We start from the raw sequence: 18802 nt of genomic DNA, 5'->3' as shown, positions 1-18802 counted from the left end.
TTTCTCATTACTCCACCATGTCTACTATAGTCTCCCTTGATAGTGACTATGGTTGGCGTCTCACTATTAATGATATTCTCTCACCTTTTTTGATAAGGAACTAATTGTTTTTTTGTTTTTGGGGTTCGTGGTTATTTCTCTAACAAATGTTATTTTCAGGAATTACTCTCGACCTTAGGGATTCAGTAAGGTTTTATACAATTAGATTAACATTTATCATATATCAAAAGTTCTATAAAAAATTAATTAGACCTTTTCTAAATAAGACTTAGTTGATGTGTTCCCTGTCAAGTTATAAACAAATTAACATGAAAGGGATGGATTTCGATTTATTTTTATAAGAACAAAAAAGAGAAGTACTTTAAGTTAAAGATTCTAAATTACTACATCCGTTATATACGAATCAATTTAGAATTCGATTATTAATTATAAACGTCTACATATTCATATTTGGTATATATTTATAAACGTCTGTGAAATAATACTAGACGAATCTATACATAGCAATCCAAATACCACGCCCTTTAGAATGGAAATGGTTTTTAGAAGTGGAAGTGGACAAATGCGCATTGGAAAAGAAAGCATGTGCTGTTTTTAACAGCCCTCACCCTTTTCTCTGTTTCTTTTGCTTCCAACTACGTAGGACTGACTCTACCTCTAGGTCTAGCTCCTCCTGTGTAGACACTCAAAAACATCCAATAGTTACTAACCTCTCCAACTTCTATATACCAATGGACAATGTCATTTGCACGGGATCACTTATTCTTAATGGTGTCTTATTCTATGTTATGAGTTAATCATGTATTAATATGTGGATAAAATAAAAAATTTAAAAGTAAAAAGTAATAAAATATAGCACTCTGATCAGTTTGATTAGTTTAGAATATGGAATAAAATACTGTTTAGGACGAGGGATTTTTGCCTTTGCAACCTTGCACTATCAATATATATTGTTACATTAAAAATAGTGTTGTTCAGCACTTTAAGGAATTCTAACATATTAATAAAACGTTGATAAACAAATACAATAACTACATTTTAAAATAATAAATGGATCATTTTCCAATTTAAAATTTCAGTTAATTCGAGACATCCTTAATTACAACACTTATTCAGTTATTCTCCTTAAATAAACTATTATTCACATATGTTTGCAAATTGCAATAACTACGTGAACCTACTCTATAAAATAGGTTAGACTCATTTCTATTAATAGAAAAGGTAGTTAAGTTTTTCATATAATTTTAAGTATTAATTTGTCTTATCATAAATTCATAATAAATATAAAGATAAAAATGTAATTATATATAATATTTTCGTTGTTTTTTTGATTTTATTTTCCTCTCTAATGCAGGAGAAGAGTCTCGTTCCTATAAAATATGTATATCAATCACTATTCAAACGTGTAAACATGATGACTCAGATTCTCATTGACATCATCTATAGAGCGAGTAATGCTAGCTTGTTGGGTCTAGATCAATCAAACTCTCTTTGAAAGGTTTCGTTAGCCTTCATCATTGAAACTTGCAAGTGCTAGCAACCCTCGATTCTAGCGAATAGCGATGACCCTCTTAGGTAAGTTCCTACATTTCTCAACTGTTACTATAACATGGTAATCCCAAACGTTTGTATATAGAAAGGGAAAATAAAAATGCTGCACGATTTGGTTTTATTTTAGTACATGACACTAGTAATGAAGTAGAAGGAGAATTTAAAGGAATTTGTGTCTCCTCTTCATATGGAATGTTATTTTGAAAATGGAAAGTGTGGAGAGAAGTGAACAAAAGAAGAATTGTAAGGAAGAACTAGGCACATGCCTTGATTTGAGAAAATGGTTACATTTTTTGGGGAAATGAAGTAGGAAAATGTAAAAGGTAATAAAACTTGTATTTTATTTATAATAATATTCTTAAAATTATAAATTAAAACATAATTATCATCTCGGTATCGGAGAGGATATAAATTCATATTTATCATGATAGTAATATAGGGGAGGACATTTGCTGCCCTACACTTTGTGTCACTCCATGTGCTATAAACTTTTGATTGGTCAGAAAAATATTTAATAATTAAATTTTAACTTAAATATGTTTTTTCTGATCAATCACAAACACATGATACATGGAGTTGCAAAAACTGTGAAACATCAGCAGATGTGTACCCTTAATATAGAGTTGACAGCTGAACAGCACAGGACTGACTCTTGTGCTGTGGTCTCTCAAACCTCTGCACATAATTTTGGGAATGTGGTTGGTTGGTTTTGGTTTCTAAAAGCATAACATGTTTCATGTTTAGCTGTGTTTTTTCTTTGGCTAATGCTGCAATATTGCATCGTGCTAATTTAAGGTGCATGATTCATTTTTTTAAGATAACGATTGATATGAACATAGAAAATAGAGCTTATGTAATACATTCTTATTGAGTGCAACATTTGATGCATAATTAGTTTGTGTGTTAAGATAGGTAGTGATTTGACAAAATCTTACTACTTGAGCTCAAATCTTTACATGTACCGAAAAAATGCATAACTTAGAAATCATATACGTTTGATTATATTAAACATATTTTATTTTTATATAATAAGTATATGGATAAATTTAAAATATAAAAATGATATTTATTTAATTATCCGAATACTCTTTAAACATGGTTTGTCATTTAATAGTAGTATAAATGAAGAATGTGAACTAGTACAACCAATTACCCACAATCACACAATGCACAATGGTGCTATGCATTAAAGACCCGTAATGTACATCTATTTTATTAGATTGACAACATATATTCTTCGGAACTTGAAGTAATTTAAAGAAAATATGCATATTGAAGGACATGATGAGTTCGTCAAGTTAAGTACAGTGCATGTTGATAGACATCACACCAATCATTGACCGGTTGCGTGAGAAGGTTAGGAACATAGATATGGTTGTTATTATCGATAAAACTCTTATTACATTTAACTAGAATAATTATTTTTATCTGAGTAATTTTGATTGTATAATTTTATTTATTTATTTTAAGAATACCAATGACTAGTGTTGTTAAAATTGTACGATTATCAAATTGGTTAGGATATTGGTATAGTGGTTTAACCGGTGGTTTAGTAATTAAACCGTATGTCGGTTAAACCGGACATACCTACTTATATTTATATATATAAACTATAACAAAAAAATTCAAATAGGTAGATACTCAAATTTATAATTCATATTCATAATCTAATCAAAATTCACATAAACAAACAATTTTAAGTCTTTAACAAATTCAAAGTCTAAATTACAAAACATATATCAATCCAAAAGTATCACTTAACAATTGCAAAATATAAATAAATGACACAAGTTCACAACTCACTCTACAAAACAAATAAATTAAATTTGGAGTTTTAACATTTAACATCAAAGAGTTAAAGTTGTCTCATATCGAGATTATATTTTTGCACCAAATCCTATATTCAGACATACTCCAAGATTACACAAATGTCACTGAGATTATACATGAATGTTAGGAACAAAAAAATGTAATATAAGTATGCCTTGAAAGCATGTGCATTGAAGTATTGAATAAGGGTTGGAAAAATGGTCACATTGTAATGGTTTTTAAGTTTTTAAAAAAAAATTAATTATGTGTATAAACCGGTCAGTTTAGTCAAATATCGGTCGGTTCACTGGTTTTAATACTTGGTCTGTTCAACATCTGTACCATACTGGTTAGGAGTCCGATTCGCCGGTTTTCCGATCGAACCGACCGGTACGATAGAACTTTTACTTCATTGCCTAGGACTAGGAGCATTGTATGGAGCGTTTATATTTGGCCTTGCCTTTTCACTTCTATAATTATAACTTGTTTACATTTTTATGCAAAGTTATAAATAAGAGGATCTTAAAACTCTGGTAAAAAAAGAGAGGATCTTAAAGTACTTTTTTGTTTCTTTCTTTTAAGTAGTCTAGAAAACTAAAATCCGAGTTGGCAAAACGAGTTGGGTTAATTGAAACCCCTCTCGTTCGACCCGGTGTAATAAGGCCTAGTCCTAGTGGTCCCATGGGCTGGACTGCACGAGCCACAAAATTGTCTCACTATGGAGCTTCAAGAATCATATAATTCACTTGCTCAACTTTGAATTCAGCTTTAAAATTCAAAAACCAAAAGTATCTTGTTTGACATATTCTTGAGAAATCCAATAGTTTAGACCTCACTAATTTAAACCATTAGATTTTTCGAAAAAAATAACTAGAATGTAAAGTAAGTTTTTTCCAATTACTATTAAAGTAAGTGAATCCCTTCCTATCAAACAATTATAAGAAATTACTTATTAGGTCGTGAAAAAAAACAAGCAATGTCCTTTCCTTTTTCTTCCATCCCTTTTCCTCCAAGAAAGAATGAATGCAAAAAAGGTGTAAACTAAGAAACTTTCTTCCTTCCTCTTTTATTCTTTTTCCAACTTTATCTTGTCTATAGTAATTATTATTTTCCACCCATTGTTCCTCTTATTTCCACCCAACAAATTCAACTTGTATTGCAAGAGAGGCTACTACTATTTATGAGTTATATTGGACCATTGGGCTTTGAGTGGCCTCGTTTGTCACGTGCCTAGATTCCGATATGACTAGTCACACAAAAGTGTGGACAGAATGCTGCAAGAATTTCAAGCAACCATGGATACAAGAATAGTAATAGCAACTAGCAATAGTACTCTACAATACAATTTTTTTTCCTTTTATTCTCAATTCCTCTATAAATTATCACAGCTACATCATTCATATCATTATTTAAAAGTAAACAAGTTCATTATTATACACATAAATTTGATTGACAACATTAGTATTGATCTGTGCTTGCTTCAATAAAAACACTGCCTCTATCATCTTTCTCACCTAACCAAATGTTGTCATCATCAAACAAGAACAACACTACCCTCAAACTAAAGTATCACTCTTCTGTTGTTCATGTTTTTCAACTCTAGCAGGAGGTTTTGGAAACCCTTTTTGTTCAACTTTAACAAACTCTTGTTGTCTTTTAAGGTTAAGCAGTGCTAGTGCTACTACACAACATGGAAGAGGTTTGGAAAGACATAAACCTTGCTTCTTTGAATGAACAAAACACACGCTCATCCATGAGTAAAAGTTCAACTTTTGGAGGAGTTATCTTTCAAGATTTTTTGAGCATAGACCCATCAACAAATACTTGTTCAAATACTCGTTCCCTTTATTCTCCAACACCACCAACTCCAGTCACTGCTCTTAGTCTTAGTTGTTCTCGCCCTGAGTTTCATTTTGATTCTTCTCTTAGATCTTCTAAGGAGTCACATTTACTACATACCCAAAACCCTAATACTAATCCAAAGCTACCTTGCTTCCCTACAACAACAACTACTGCTACTACTACTACTACAACTACAACCCCATTTGAGAGCAAGAGGTTTTCTGAACTACCAGATTTCAACCCTGGGGAAAGGAGAAACAAGCGTATGATCAAGAATCGTGAATCTGCTGCACGGTCACGAGCTAGAAAGCAGGCAAATGTTGCTTCCTTCTTTCTATCTATCTCTTGTTCTAGTTGGTCAATAAAAAACATGATATATTCCTCTATTATTACTCAACAAAATACATGATAGATTGTTTAACTCATTATAACACCTAATATAGTGTTTCAATTTGTTCTTTCTTTCTTTTTTTAAGAAAATGGTTTGGTTAACATGTCTCTGAGTTTGGTGTTTGTTTATTTGTTCAGGCTTATACAAAAGAGTTGCAGCTTAAAGTTGACCTGTTGCAGGAAGAGAATGAAAGGCTCAAGAGACAGCAGCAACAGGTTGGTGGGTCATATATTATTACAAAGAGATCCGTTTACACCAAAGTTAAGTTACATTAGTTACACCCAATTTCGGTCATTAATTTTCTTAAATCCATAAGGGTTAAACTTAAAAATTATTTAAAATTTCTCTTTTTTCTCATCATTTTATCACTTACCCTTATGTTCCGTTTGATTTAAGAAAATGGATAACTGAGATTGAGTGAACGGCTCCATCCATTATCCCATTTTATTTTCTATTATTACTTTAGAGGAACATTCATATATATATTTTTTCATAATGCAGCTAAGCAGTGTTTTTTCCATAACTCTACGCATTGCATATTTGGACTATTAATAGTATAAATTGATTGGTCTTGAGGGTTTACCTGAATGGTATTATTATTATTACTATTATTATTGTCCCTACTATATATGTGTTTGGTTGCAGTTGTATGAAGCTGCAGCAAGTCAGCAAAAGAAGAAGAACACACTATATCGAACATCTACTGCACCATTTTGAGAAATATCTAGATGGATCTATTAGTACCCTTGTTGTTTTTAACCCCTAAATACCCTTTGTTTCACCCTTTTCAGTAGTAGTGCATGATGATGATGATGTAATGGGTTTTATTTTATTTCTAGATTTGTGGTTGTAATTATTCCAAGTTCCACTTTTGAATCTTTCTTTAGATAGACATTGGCTTAAGGGAATATATATTTTATAAAGCAAAAAAAAATGTGTGAGAAAGAAGGTGCTTTTGCATTTCCCATTGTAGGGTCCTCAACCAAAAGATGGGAGTTAATTTGTGATGGGTCTTTTATGGAATTGTTCCTATGGTTTTTGACGTTTAGCAATTTTTGTTATTCATGTCAAAAGCAGAAAAAGTGGTCTAAGGGGTAAGTGGGTAATGGTAGGACATAGCCTCAGTAGAAGGGTCTCTTTTTGTTCTTATCCCAACCCATTTCCATCACTGCCATTATTTGCAAATTAGAGCCCAACTTTTGATTTTTGAAACAATTGCAATATTTATGCATTTGCGGTGTACAAATTTATACATAGTTGATACATTATCTATAATTTCTATGTAAGAGTTATTATGATTAAAAATGAATGATGAACGATAGACTAATAACGTAAAAAACACACTTACATTGATGCATCTTTTACTCTTTTTGAAGTAGATGCCGGTAGAGTGGATCAATATTTTATCTAATTATAATGTCAAATTGTCACTTAAATTATTTTTTAATGAAGTAGGTAGAGTAGATCACATCTTAATTATATTTTTTAATTAAGTGGGTAATGTAGAATACATTGTCAAATACTATTTATAATGTTGAATTTTCAATAAATAAGATTTTAATTTTAATATTATGTTAGTAGAAGTTTTGTTTTGTTTTTTTGCAATATTATGTGGATTTAGAGTTTGTGATGTAGATTATGTGCCGACATATAAAAAACTTAGCCACGCCCATTAAATCTAAAATTGTTGAAGTTCTACAAGGTACTATTTCTATCTCTTCTTTTATATTCCTTTATTTATCGTATCCTTTGAAAAAAGAAAAGTCCATGACCTCACTCAATTTTGACAATAATGTCATTTTTGTCCATGCGTCACGTTCTTAATATCTATATTAATAGTATAGTTATTCATTCATTTATTTAGATGACTTTCTAATGATGATTAAATATAAATTATACATAATATAATGATAATGTATAAAATTGATATACTAACTATTATTACATTTTATTTTAAATTTGTCTCGATCTCACTTTATGGCTCTCAACTCTCCCATTTATCGGTAATTGATGTCTAAAATATTTTAAGTTGATTTTTCTTTCGGGATGCTTATTGATGAATAGGAAGTATGTGGTAATTACTTAATTTCGGATTCTAAATATTATCCATATATATATATATTCAAAAAAACCTTTTTTGACTTATAAAATTCGAGATGGAAGACTTGGCAATTAACAAATTATACATTAAAGCTTAAGTATTTGTGTTGGATAGTATTTCTTTTAATTTTGTGTGTGTAGATATCAACAACTAACTTCTAACATGAAAATCAGTCTCTTTAAAACACAGTTTATGAATATAGATTTTGCATGCCCACAAAACAAAACATTATGGATTAATTTTAATTTATCAGACTAATGTGAATAGTTTATATACAACCATTTAGTTTAAGTATTTTTTTTTTGTTTTTTTTTTGTCTTACTTCTTTTTTAAAGATTAGACTATTTTCTATTGTATCAAATCTTTTTATGGGAGCATCTACTAGTCACATTCACATATGTCCAAAACATCTACGATGTGATTATACCATATTTCTTACAATGAGTTATTCAATTTTCTTCAGATGCCTTCATTTCTAATCATATATTGTCCATTTACTAATCCAACACAACATTCTCCTATTTGTTACATAAAGTATTATCTTATTAGCATTTTATCGTCCATTGGCATTCACTACAATGTTAACAATGTGTGTTAAATTTTTCTTGGACAATATAAAAAACTTTGATATTGTAAACAAGTCAATAACAACTCCGGAAAAGATGTTTCATAATTTAGAATTTTACCATAAGGTCAATTCTTGATAAATGAAGAGGATATGTAGGTCCACCATGATTAAGCGTATTTGATGGGTAAAGCCCAATTTTCATGGCTTTTGTTAGATTGAAAGACACAATAATTATTTGAATTTGTTGGTAATGATTTAAATACATACAATGATACAAAGTACTACTTTTATTGTTATTTAATTTTAAAATGAAACTTTACATGATATTAAAGTCATAACTCAACATGTGTATATAATATAAAAAGACATGTTTGGATATAAATCAACAACGTCACCTCCCCATTTATAAGGTAATTAAAGTATTTCCTTTTGAAGAAGATAATAAAATGTGAAGGGAATATTAAAATATTTTATATGTTTCAGAAAATGGGTAAATACTTGTGAAACACTTACTAGTATTCTATAAAATATTATCTTGGTAGAAACTTGAATGAACAATTCATTCATCAAACAACAAGCTCCGTTGTCGTCCAGCGGTTAGGATATCTGGCTTTCACCCAGGAGACCCGGGTTCGATTCCCGGCAACGGAACATTTTGTTTTTGTTTTTGTTTTGAACGATTTGAGTTTGAAACCAAGCTTATGTATGTGCTTTAATGTTGGTCTCTTACGAATATATGGACAAAACATTTAGTTAGATTTGATCATCACTTTTTATGACCATAGACATCTATGACCCAATTGTATAAACTATAAATAACACTCTGTATGTAATGGAGAAAAATTTACATGAAAACACATACGTTACATCATATTTAGAGACAAGTGTATTTATGTTTTTTGCTGCTATCATTTAGAACTAAATTTTAATTGGAATTGAATTCTTAATGTGTTGACAATATTTTATTAGTTGTGTGTCTCTCTCTATATATATATATATATATGCATCCACACAAGTCTTTCTCATGTGTAATGAGCTTGTCAAGTCAAAAAAATACTTCACAATTAAATTTTACCTCAAATATATTTTTTCTAACTAATCATAATCGCATAACACATAAGTTCATAAACTATAGGACAAAAGGATGCGCTCATAAGTAAGATAGAAACATTCTTTGGAAAAACTAAGAACACAGGAAACAGAAATAGGAGTAATGAAAATAAAACAATCATATATATAGAAAAATCCACTTGGCATGCCTTTGATAATGAAACAAAAAAGCATAATATTAATCCATAAGTAAGCTACTTAGAACATGATTTGAATAGATAAAGAAGATCATTCAAATGCCCATTGATTTTCCCTACGAATTTCGTCCTCTTCTTCAGGGGTGAAATCATTCTGGATGTTGAATTTCCTTCGAATTTCCTCAGGACTCTTCCCCTTTATCATTTCTGCTACAGCTTCGCATGTAAGGTCCAGCAAGCTTTTTATGTCCAAATAATTTGCAGCCTATATCAAGATTAAGAAAATGTCATCACAAACCACTATTTATTTTCTTAAAATATAGAAACAAAACTCATGAAACCATAAAACTATTAAAACAAACTCAGTTAAGACTTAAGACACAGAAGAACAGAAAAAATATTGATCCTATCAAGTTCAGAACCTAACACATGTTCACAAAACACTAACACATTACTACATAGAAACATGTGAAACAACAATTAGAAACCATAAAAACACCACCTGATCAAGTTTTATATAGAACAATTCACGATTCCCAAAAAACTGTGAAACAACAATTAGAAACATAACAATTCCCAATCTCAAATAGAAACCCAAACACAAATGCCCAATTAAATTCGAAAAACAATCGAGCCATAAAACCATAAAAAACCAAACTTTCTAAAACCCTGAACCTTAAAAAACCGAATTTCAACCACCCATAAAAAAAATCCAATTTTCAAAAAACCCCACAAAAATTACCCAACTTGGACCACAAAAACAACTAGATATAATAAATTAAACATAAAAAAATAGAAAAGTTACCAGAATAAGATCAAAGAGTGTAGCCTGGTCAACTTTGACGAAATCAGCATTCCAAGCCCTAAGATCTTGATCGTTAGATTTCTTGTCAGAATCCGAAGGCTCAACATGTTTGTTGCAATACTTTACAACCAATGCGAGAATGTTGCTTGTGACGTTAGGAAGAGGAATACCATTGTCAGCGCAACCGTCTTCAACCAAGTGTTTGATGGTTTGGGATTGAAGCGCCACCGCTTCATCAACCTCAAAGGATTCTCCGTCGGAACTTGTAAGAGTGATCTTGTTTGGTGTTGTTGCCATTGTTGAATTTGAAAGAGAGAGAGAGAGATTGAGATTTTTCTGAATAAGAAGAAAGGGGTAGAGATTCTATTTATAGGGAGGGAATTAAGTAACAGACTAATTTTGAATCATATCTTTGTCTATCGTTAATGATTTTCTTAATCTTTATCAATCCCGATAATTTTCTATATCTTTATCAATCCCGATAATTTTCTATATCTTTTCACCCTTCAAAAAATATGGAGAGATAACTTAATTCATCAAAGAGTAAGTTTTTTTTGAAGTTTTTTTTTATCTTAATCATCAAATTTTTTATTCTACTCTTAATCCTAGTCATTAATTATAGGAAAATCAAATGATTTATATTAGTAAGTAAATCTAAATCGTTATATGTTCATAAAATTGACTGTTACGATGACGAGCTAGTAGATCCCCTAAAAAAATATAGGATCTTTTATATTATTATTATTATCATATTACAGACCATGTAAAAAGAATTTAATATGTATACACTAACAAGTGCAAGTGTAACCATGAAAAAATAGAGTTTGAATTTAATATGTGGGCATTATCAGCTATGAAGCACATATACTGTCAGCTATGAAGCACATATACTGATACGTGTATCGGGTACGATACGTATCCGATACATCGACATGTATTTTTTCCAAAATACAGGATACGATACGTTTAGGGATACGCGTATAAAATAATAAAAACACATAAAATATGATAAAATTATAAGTGTAAATCAAAATATCCAAAGTAAAAAATATGGAAATTTAAAATCACTGCCTCTATAACAAATCTATCTTGTTCTGTTCTAATGAGAACAAATCTATCATAAAATCATTGCCCTTCATAACAAATATATTTTATCTTATTTTAATGAAAACGAATCTATGTTATCATATTTTATTGGAAACGAGTCTATCTTATCCTGTTTTATTGGAAATGAATATATCTTATTCTGTTTTATTAGAAACGAATCTATATATCATATACTTTTCTGAAAACGAATCCATATATCCTATATTTTATTGAAAATGAATCGAATACGTGTCTTAATATTTATTTATTTTATTTTATTTTTTTAATTTTTGGATACTCTATGGATACGTATCTTTCGCGAATCCGAGCGTATCCGGCAGGGATACGCGTCGGACACCGACACGTGAGGGTGTTTGACGAATCCGTGCTTCATAGACTGTCAGTGTAAAGTTTTTTTTAAACTGACAACACATTATTCACCATTAATTTAGATTACTTTTGTTTGACCGTCAACGATGACTAATATGATTTATTGATTGTATAAAAGACAGTTATACTGTTTGTTTGTGTGTATATATTAAATCCAAAAAATATATAATATCTTGAACAATCTTCCTTTGAAAGTCCATTCACTCTTATTAAAAAATATTGTATCATTATACCTCTAAGTTGCTTGAATGTGTGATGTAGAAAGAGCATAATAAGTATTTACATAAGTTATTCAATAATAATTAAACAATGAAACAAACTCACTTCATATATTTTTTTCTTTCATTTAGAAGATGCATTGGGGTATGTAAATAAAATGAGATTTAAATCAATTTCTAGATTACACGACCAATAATATCATAGTGTATTACAATACTTTTTTTGGGTACATAGAGAATTATAATATCTTCCAATACATTGAGCCAACCTTGCTTGATAAGATTATGGTTTAATTGTTATTATTTATATTTTAATGTGATATAATAATAGTCTAATTTAATTTATTTTCCAATCAAATCAAATCTTATAGAATATATATCTAATATTTGTTGTTGCAATATCTGTAATCCAATACATTATTATATCATAAAATTAATCTAATATCTAATCTTTCCGGATTAATAGAGTCTAAATTTATTTTCCAACGCATTCACATCGTATAATACATCAAGTTAGCTTCTTACAAAATTATGGTATATCGCTTCCATCGATTTACATTGTCTATTTTCATCTTTAATAAAAATATCAGTGTTTTATATTATAGGTTTATTAATTTACTTCTACATATATTAAATAAAAATTGTATCAAAACTCATCTTCCATTTATTGATATATCTCAATCAAATATTATGATTTAGTTTTACACGTACCAAATAAAAACTAAATCACACCTTATCTCATTACTTTAAAAACTTGGTTCTACCACTTGCACTTTCATGCTTATACATTGGTTAAGTCAATTTTACTTCATTATTTACTCTTCCATAATCCTAATAGCACAGGTTTTTTTTTCTTGTAATTTTTTGGGCTCGACTTATTAGTCCTTTTTATCTATCTTCTAATTAAATTGCCACTCATCATAAGTTATTAGTATCTTAACATTACTCTTATATTTTAAAAGAGTTTAAAATCTAACCAATATAATAGTAATTTTTGTTACACTGTCAGTAAATCATGTACCATTCATATATAAATCATCATGAACTCGCTAACAAAAGTAATATAAATTAATAGTGAATTGTGGATGAGAGTATAAAAAACTTTATAGTGAGTAAATTTTAGGTGGTGCTAGCACCAAAATATCATTTAGATTTGTATTGGGCATAGCTGGGAGAACCATATAAAAGTTAGAAAAATGCATAAGATTTATTATACTTTTGTGTTTTAGAGAATTACAATATCAGATAGCCTCTATATTTAATAAGGTCTTCATAGACCTTTGAATCTCTAAACAACCAAATTAAAATTTCACTTAAGATTCCATGTACTGGGAGGGTGGAGGGCTTGTTTTAGTCTTCTCAAGACCTACAACAAAAATGAATGATTTAACATCAAAACATTTCCAACACAACTTGAGCATTGATCAGCAAGACTAATTAGAAAAGCAACATAAATTGGTATAAAAAAAATACAAGGCCAAGATGGACAGAGATCACCTGTCCCAAACAGTGTCTCATTTCCTGTCTCAAGCCACCAATCAGAATACTACTTTTTAATACTTTTTGTTTTTAAAAGTTTTCTTTTATTCACGTGTCGATATGTGATTGACTTGGGACAGAGAATGAGACATTGTTGGTGAACAGGCGATCCTCATCAGAGCCAAGACATGTTAGAGGTGAATTTGAAAGGTAACATTTCAGAATGAGAATATACCACTAAGCCCACGGATCTCCACTTCTCTCCATTCTTGCACAAGGGCACAGCAGCAACACATCAAATGAGAGAGAAAGTCATCAATAAAGCCCCCCTACCATAAAATTTAACTGTGAGTAATGAAACATCGAAAAATACGGGTACACATCTGCTGTTCCACACTTTGTGCCACTCCATGTCCATGGGCATATGATTGGTCAGAAAGTGTGGGACCGCAAATGTGCTCCCGACAAATACCGGCAAACACATCAAGTATGCTCAAATCTCAACAAATACATGATTGATATATTCTTTTAACTCACATTGAAATTTTGACAATCAAATTCTACTTTGAAATAATTAGGAGTTGGTAAGTGCAAAAATATACAAGACTAGATGATTAGAGAGTGATAGACCTGTAGGCCAACAAGGGCTGGGAAATAATGGCCTAGAAGGTTGTTATGCAAGAAGGAAAACTGGGAAGCTATGAGGGGATAGAGAAGAATCAACTTAGAGTGAGGGTTAAAAGGAGGGTGAGACAAATAGGAGAGGCAAGCAATGTACTTAGTGAACATTCCTCTGTTTTTTTTTCCTGCATATTCAGAGGCACACCTCTGTTGTAAGGACCTGAGTACCATTTTTTGTAGCTTAATATTACCACTATTTCACAGTTTATCAATTTGGTATTGAACTCCTGAACCTGGTAGCCATGACTGGTATCAGCATGCACCGAAGCTAGATTAGATGAGTTCAAGAGGAGGATGGAGGATAGGCAGCAATTGATGGAAAAGAGACAATAATGAATGGAGGAGCGAATGCTGGAGCTAGTGGAGCATATAGAGGAGGCAGAATGCCGATCTAAAAACGTGTGGAAAGGAGTTCCCTTGGTGTTTGGGACTTGTGGGTATTACTTCTTTCTCTTTGTTTTTTTCTGCGTATTCAGAGTCAAATCTCTACCGTCATGAGCTGAGCTCCATTTTTCCTAGCTTAATACTATCAATTATCCCCAGTCTCTATCAGATACTAAGCACTGAACAACTACTGCCTATGAGTTGCTATATCGTGTTTAGGAAAATAGCCGTCAAATATATCCCTTGGAATAATATGAATACACTTTACATTGTCCAGTGAGCAATGCTGGCAAAAAAAAGCTTTATATGCGATTTCATGCAACTTCAATAAAGCTAAATATATCTACATACCTAAAAACATAAAAGACAAAGTAAAGGGGATGGGAGTTAATATTTATGTGAAGGGAGCATTACCGTGATGTTCAACATCTTACGAAGTTTCCTCCTTACGCAGCAAGTATAACAACAGCAAGACAAAATTAATGAATATGCCATCAATTCATTACATGCATCCCCGGAAGCTGGTAAAAGAAGTAAAATTATAATGGATTATGTGTTTCAAATTAACTAGACTGAAGCTATGAATGGCATAAAATGAGAAATATTTTCAACGTTAAAAGCCCTTAGCATTAACCTCATCGGTTGAAGAAAAAAGGCCTTAATAACATAAAGTCATGTCTTCATTACTGGTATTGTTCAAGATATTTCAAATGATTTTAGTCTACACAACATAAGAAAATATAGCTTATTGTAAATCTTCAGTTGAACTGATGAAATCAATATTTCAAAATCCATCACTCTAGATTCCCACAAAAGTCATGGAAACCAAGCAAGAGATCATTCTATGGTACACATATAACTTGAAGGTATAATGTCTGATATCAACTTGATCTACTTATATTCTAGTAATGATGGCAAGAAACATCAACATTACTCAGACATAGATTCTTCACTTTAATGCTAACACAATATAATACAGTTAACTTACACATGGGTCTGTTCATTGCAACAGTAGCAATCTTTGAAAATGTTCCACAGGGACAGAAGAATGTCGTCATACCTGTAATCAAATGCTATTACTTGTGATGAAAAGTGTAGAGGAATTGGAGAGAACTGTTAAGCTGATTTTACCTTTTTATTATTCCCTAGCATTTTGTATTGTTCAGAGTGATCTAACTTTCCATTTTATAAAAAAAAATTGTTTTTTGTGCTTAACAGGACTACAATTATTCATGCACGAGTCAGCATGCAAGATAAAAGTACATAGAGAAGTGGCTTCCACAATTGCCACTACGGGCCTATAGTCTCATTTGAGATTCACAAAAAAAAAGTTGTGCAGCGACATATGTTTTTCATGCACATCATGCAAGCCAGATCAATCTTATTTCCTAACTTTCTTTCTAGTTTTCAAGAAGTCATCAATTTTTCGTCCAATTAAGGGTTGAAAAACATCTCATCCAAGCCACAAACGTAGAAAATTATGGGAATTAAAAATTGATGAGAAAGAAAGAAAGTTGAATTTGAATCATAACAGTATTTTAAAATAAGTGGGGTTGGTATTTTTTTTCCATATAGATGTTGTTTATTTTCTCGTCTAAGAAAGGAAAAAAATAAGTCAAATCATGTTACTTCAACAACGAGTCTACAATGAATTTATAAAAGTATGAAGAATAAATACTGAAATACTAACATTTGCCTATAAAAAAAATGAAAGATAAACCTTAAGATAATGGCAGAAATTAATTTTGATATCAGAATTAAGGGTTTTAGCATCATGCACAATAACTTAATAAAGGCTGTGATGTTGTACTGCTCTCATAGTGGAAATGCATAATGAAAGACATTCCTGTTGATAAGGCTACAAATATAGTGAAACACTATACAATTAACAGTGTGTTTGTTTGATATTATACTTTTCAACAGAATGAAACATTTTTGTTAAGAATCCCATAATCTACTCTGAGTAGCTTGATTATAATTGGTGTTCTAAGGGAGAGACAAGGCACAAAACAGGAAACACAATAGAAATTGATTATTTTGGTTTTAAGCGAACACATTTTTCATTTTACACTAAAATCTAATAGAATTAAATCACTTAATTAACACAATCTAAAATGATATATTTTTAATATTAAACAAATCATTTTAGCAGAGCAAAAGTAAAGAAAGTCAAGCAGGGGAGAACATACAAAGATAAGGTTCGGAACAACAAGCAAGTAAATCAGTATGCCAATCATCCTGCTGATATGAACCTCCAGTTGATAGCAGATCTTTTTGGGAAACTGCTGATCTGTTTGAGCCCACACACATAAGCATCACAAGTCGGTTAGAAAAATAAATACAAATGTTTTCATTTTTGAATAACTAGTATTGACCGCATAAAGATTCACACAAATATTCTGATTTTGATCAACAAACTATCCTGATTGAACCTGAAACACATGAAAGTTAAAGAGAAGTAAATCACCTCGATCCTGAAAGACTGTCACTTTTTGTATGGTAATTTTCATCAGGTGAATGACAGTTGTCGTCACTGGCATCAGAGTAGTTGTGCTCCTTTTTCTTATGACTTTTTTCAGGTGAACACTTCTCCGGAATCGAATAAGCTGCAACTTCTGTGACATCTAATAAACGTTGAATGACTTCACACTGATTTATATCATAATTTGCTTGTGACCTTTGCAGCTCTAGTTTAAGCTTTTCATTTTCTTTTTTGAGCGCCTCAGTGAAAGAACAGTTAGGGTAAGAACAAGATAGAGTTTTCTTCAACACTGCAGCATCATCTTTATCAGGCTCAGGTTTTAAAATAACTGTTTGAATCTTTTGATCCTCATCATCCAGCGTGTACTCACATTGATCCATCTCAATAACTTCAAGCCTCTCCTGAATATTCCATAAAAGCAATAGAATATTAACCATTGTCACACCAAAATTTACAAGAGATAATAGATACAACTAACCAGATTTAAGATTAACACATACCCTAACTCGAGCATTGTCTACAAGACTAATGAGAGGCACGAGCCGCAAATATCTATCAATTTCATTTTGAGCCTTCCTGAACTGATAAACAATGTTCCAACCCATAGCCAACAAATAAAGGTAGCTTCGGTCCTGACAACTATTAACCAATAAGTAAGACCTTCTAAGAGCATCTTCAAGTTGCTCCAATGGCTCCCTAGTTTCCGGGTACCTCTTCAACTCCGAGATCTTGAGCTGTTCCAACAAATTTCCAATTAACTTGAGATGTTGTGCAAACTGTCTACAATTTTTCTTGTGCATCCTTGCAGTACTTGCAGCCTTTACAATCATACCAATTAACCTCACAGCATCTAAACCAGTTAATTGAGCCACATTTGCAAAATCCCCCATGTTTTCCCAAATTCACATGCTCTATCCAAATCAACCTTAACAAATAAACAAAAATCTACCCATATCAAACTCAGTTCATAGCTTCAATTCCCAAAATTGCATTTCAATATTTACTCAATCAATTTCATAATAACAAAACATAAAAATTATCTATGCAATGATGAGATAATATAATTCATGTTACCTTTGATTAAAGCATCAAAATGTTAACAGTGGAAGATTCAGAGACACGTGCACTGCAAAACATAGCAAATGGAATTATTAAAAAATTAAATATGAACCAGCAAATATTGACACTGAAGAAATATAAAACCACAATCACTAATTCATTATTTAACTTTATGAAACAAATAAAAACAGTTAAAAAAATAGTAAGTGAGGTTTTATTTTTCATTTGTTTTGAATGTATTCTAATAAGTGTTGTAAAAAAAAGGAGAAAAGGCATAGAATTAACGTGAAGAGAAGCATTGTTTTGCGGGAAGAAGCACCTGTTGTTATTGTTATGAATCACTTTTTATATATCTCTTCTTTTAATAGCTCATTGTTTCTGTTCTGTTTTCTTTGCTTTCTGCAGATATCATTACTATTATTATTGGAGAGAATTGATCTTTTTACACTTAGTTTTAAGATAAAAATATTATTACAAATATAAAAAGAATAACATAACTATCTTTTTATTCTATTTTGTATAGCATTTTATTTTCCGTTGATGGAGAGAAGTCTAACTCATTATTGTCGAGCTTCCGACTCAACAAGTGCTGCTTTGCCCCACTAAGCTGGTCACATATATACAAGTACGTTATTGGTCTTCGTTTTCTAGCCTTATTACGATATTGCCATTCTTTATGAGACAGGTTGTTGTCCCTTCCGTTCTCCAA

At 31.0% G+C, this 18802-nt stretch overlaps 3 protein-coding genes and 1 non-coding gene across 4 annotated transcripts; 2 read left to right on the top strand and 2 right to left on the bottom strand.

Moving 5' to 3' along the window:
* LOC109332803 (SKP1-like protein 1A) lies at window positions 2190-10635 on the bottom strand. The gene is made up of 4 exons (XM_019567854.1): window positions 10315-10635; window positions 9591-9774; window positions 9085-9090; window positions 2190-2200 (listed from the first exon to the last, which is right to left on the bottom strand). Exons 1-2 carry the CDS (start codon window positions 10609-10611, stop codon window positions 9601-9603), a joined length of 471 nt encoding a protein of 156 aa, XP_019423399.1. The 5' UTR covers window positions 10612-10635; the 3' UTR covers window positions 2190-2200; window positions 9085-9090; window positions 9591-9600.
* LOC109332802 (protein FD-like) lies at window positions 4988-6641 on the top strand. Its single transcript, XM_019567853.1, has 3 exons — window positions 4988-5515; window positions 5731-5808; window positions 6239-6641. The coding sequence occupies exons 1-3, from the start codon at window positions 5051-5053 to the stop codon at window positions 6308-6310; spliced, it is 615 nt and encodes a 204-aa protein (XP_019423398.1). The 5' UTR covers window positions 4988-5050; the 3' UTR covers window positions 6311-6641.
* On the top strand, window positions 8842-8913 carry TRNAE-UUC. The gene has a single exon. It is a non-coding gene; the product is annotated as a tRNA-Glu (tRNA).
* LOC109332962 (protein MID1-COMPLEMENTING ACTIVITY 1-like) lies at window positions 13197-18478 on the bottom strand. Its single transcript, XM_019568148.1, has 9 exons — window positions 18379-18478; window positions 18109-18160; window positions 17535-17959; window positions 17020-17435; window positions 16742-16842; window positions 15541-15612; window positions 14967-15073; window positions 13723-13816; window positions 13197-13374 (listed from the first exon to the last, which is right to left on the bottom strand). Exons 3-9 carry the CDS (start codon window positions 17922-17924, stop codon window positions 13322-13324), a joined length of 1233 nt encoding a protein of 410 aa, XP_019423693.1. The 5' UTR covers window positions 17925-17959; window positions 18109-18160; window positions 18379-18478; the 3' UTR covers window positions 13197-13321.

This window comes from Lupinus angustifolius, chromosome LG18 (genome assembly GCF_001865875.1).
Source record: "Lupinus angustifolius cultivar Tanjil chromosome LG18, LupAngTanjil_v1.0, whole genome shotgun sequence".
Taxonomy (NCBI): Eukaryota; Viridiplantae; Streptophyta; class Magnoliopsida; order Fabales; family Fabaceae; genus Lupinus; species Lupinus angustifolius.
This window is presented reverse-complemented; position numbering and strand designations above follow the sequence as displayed.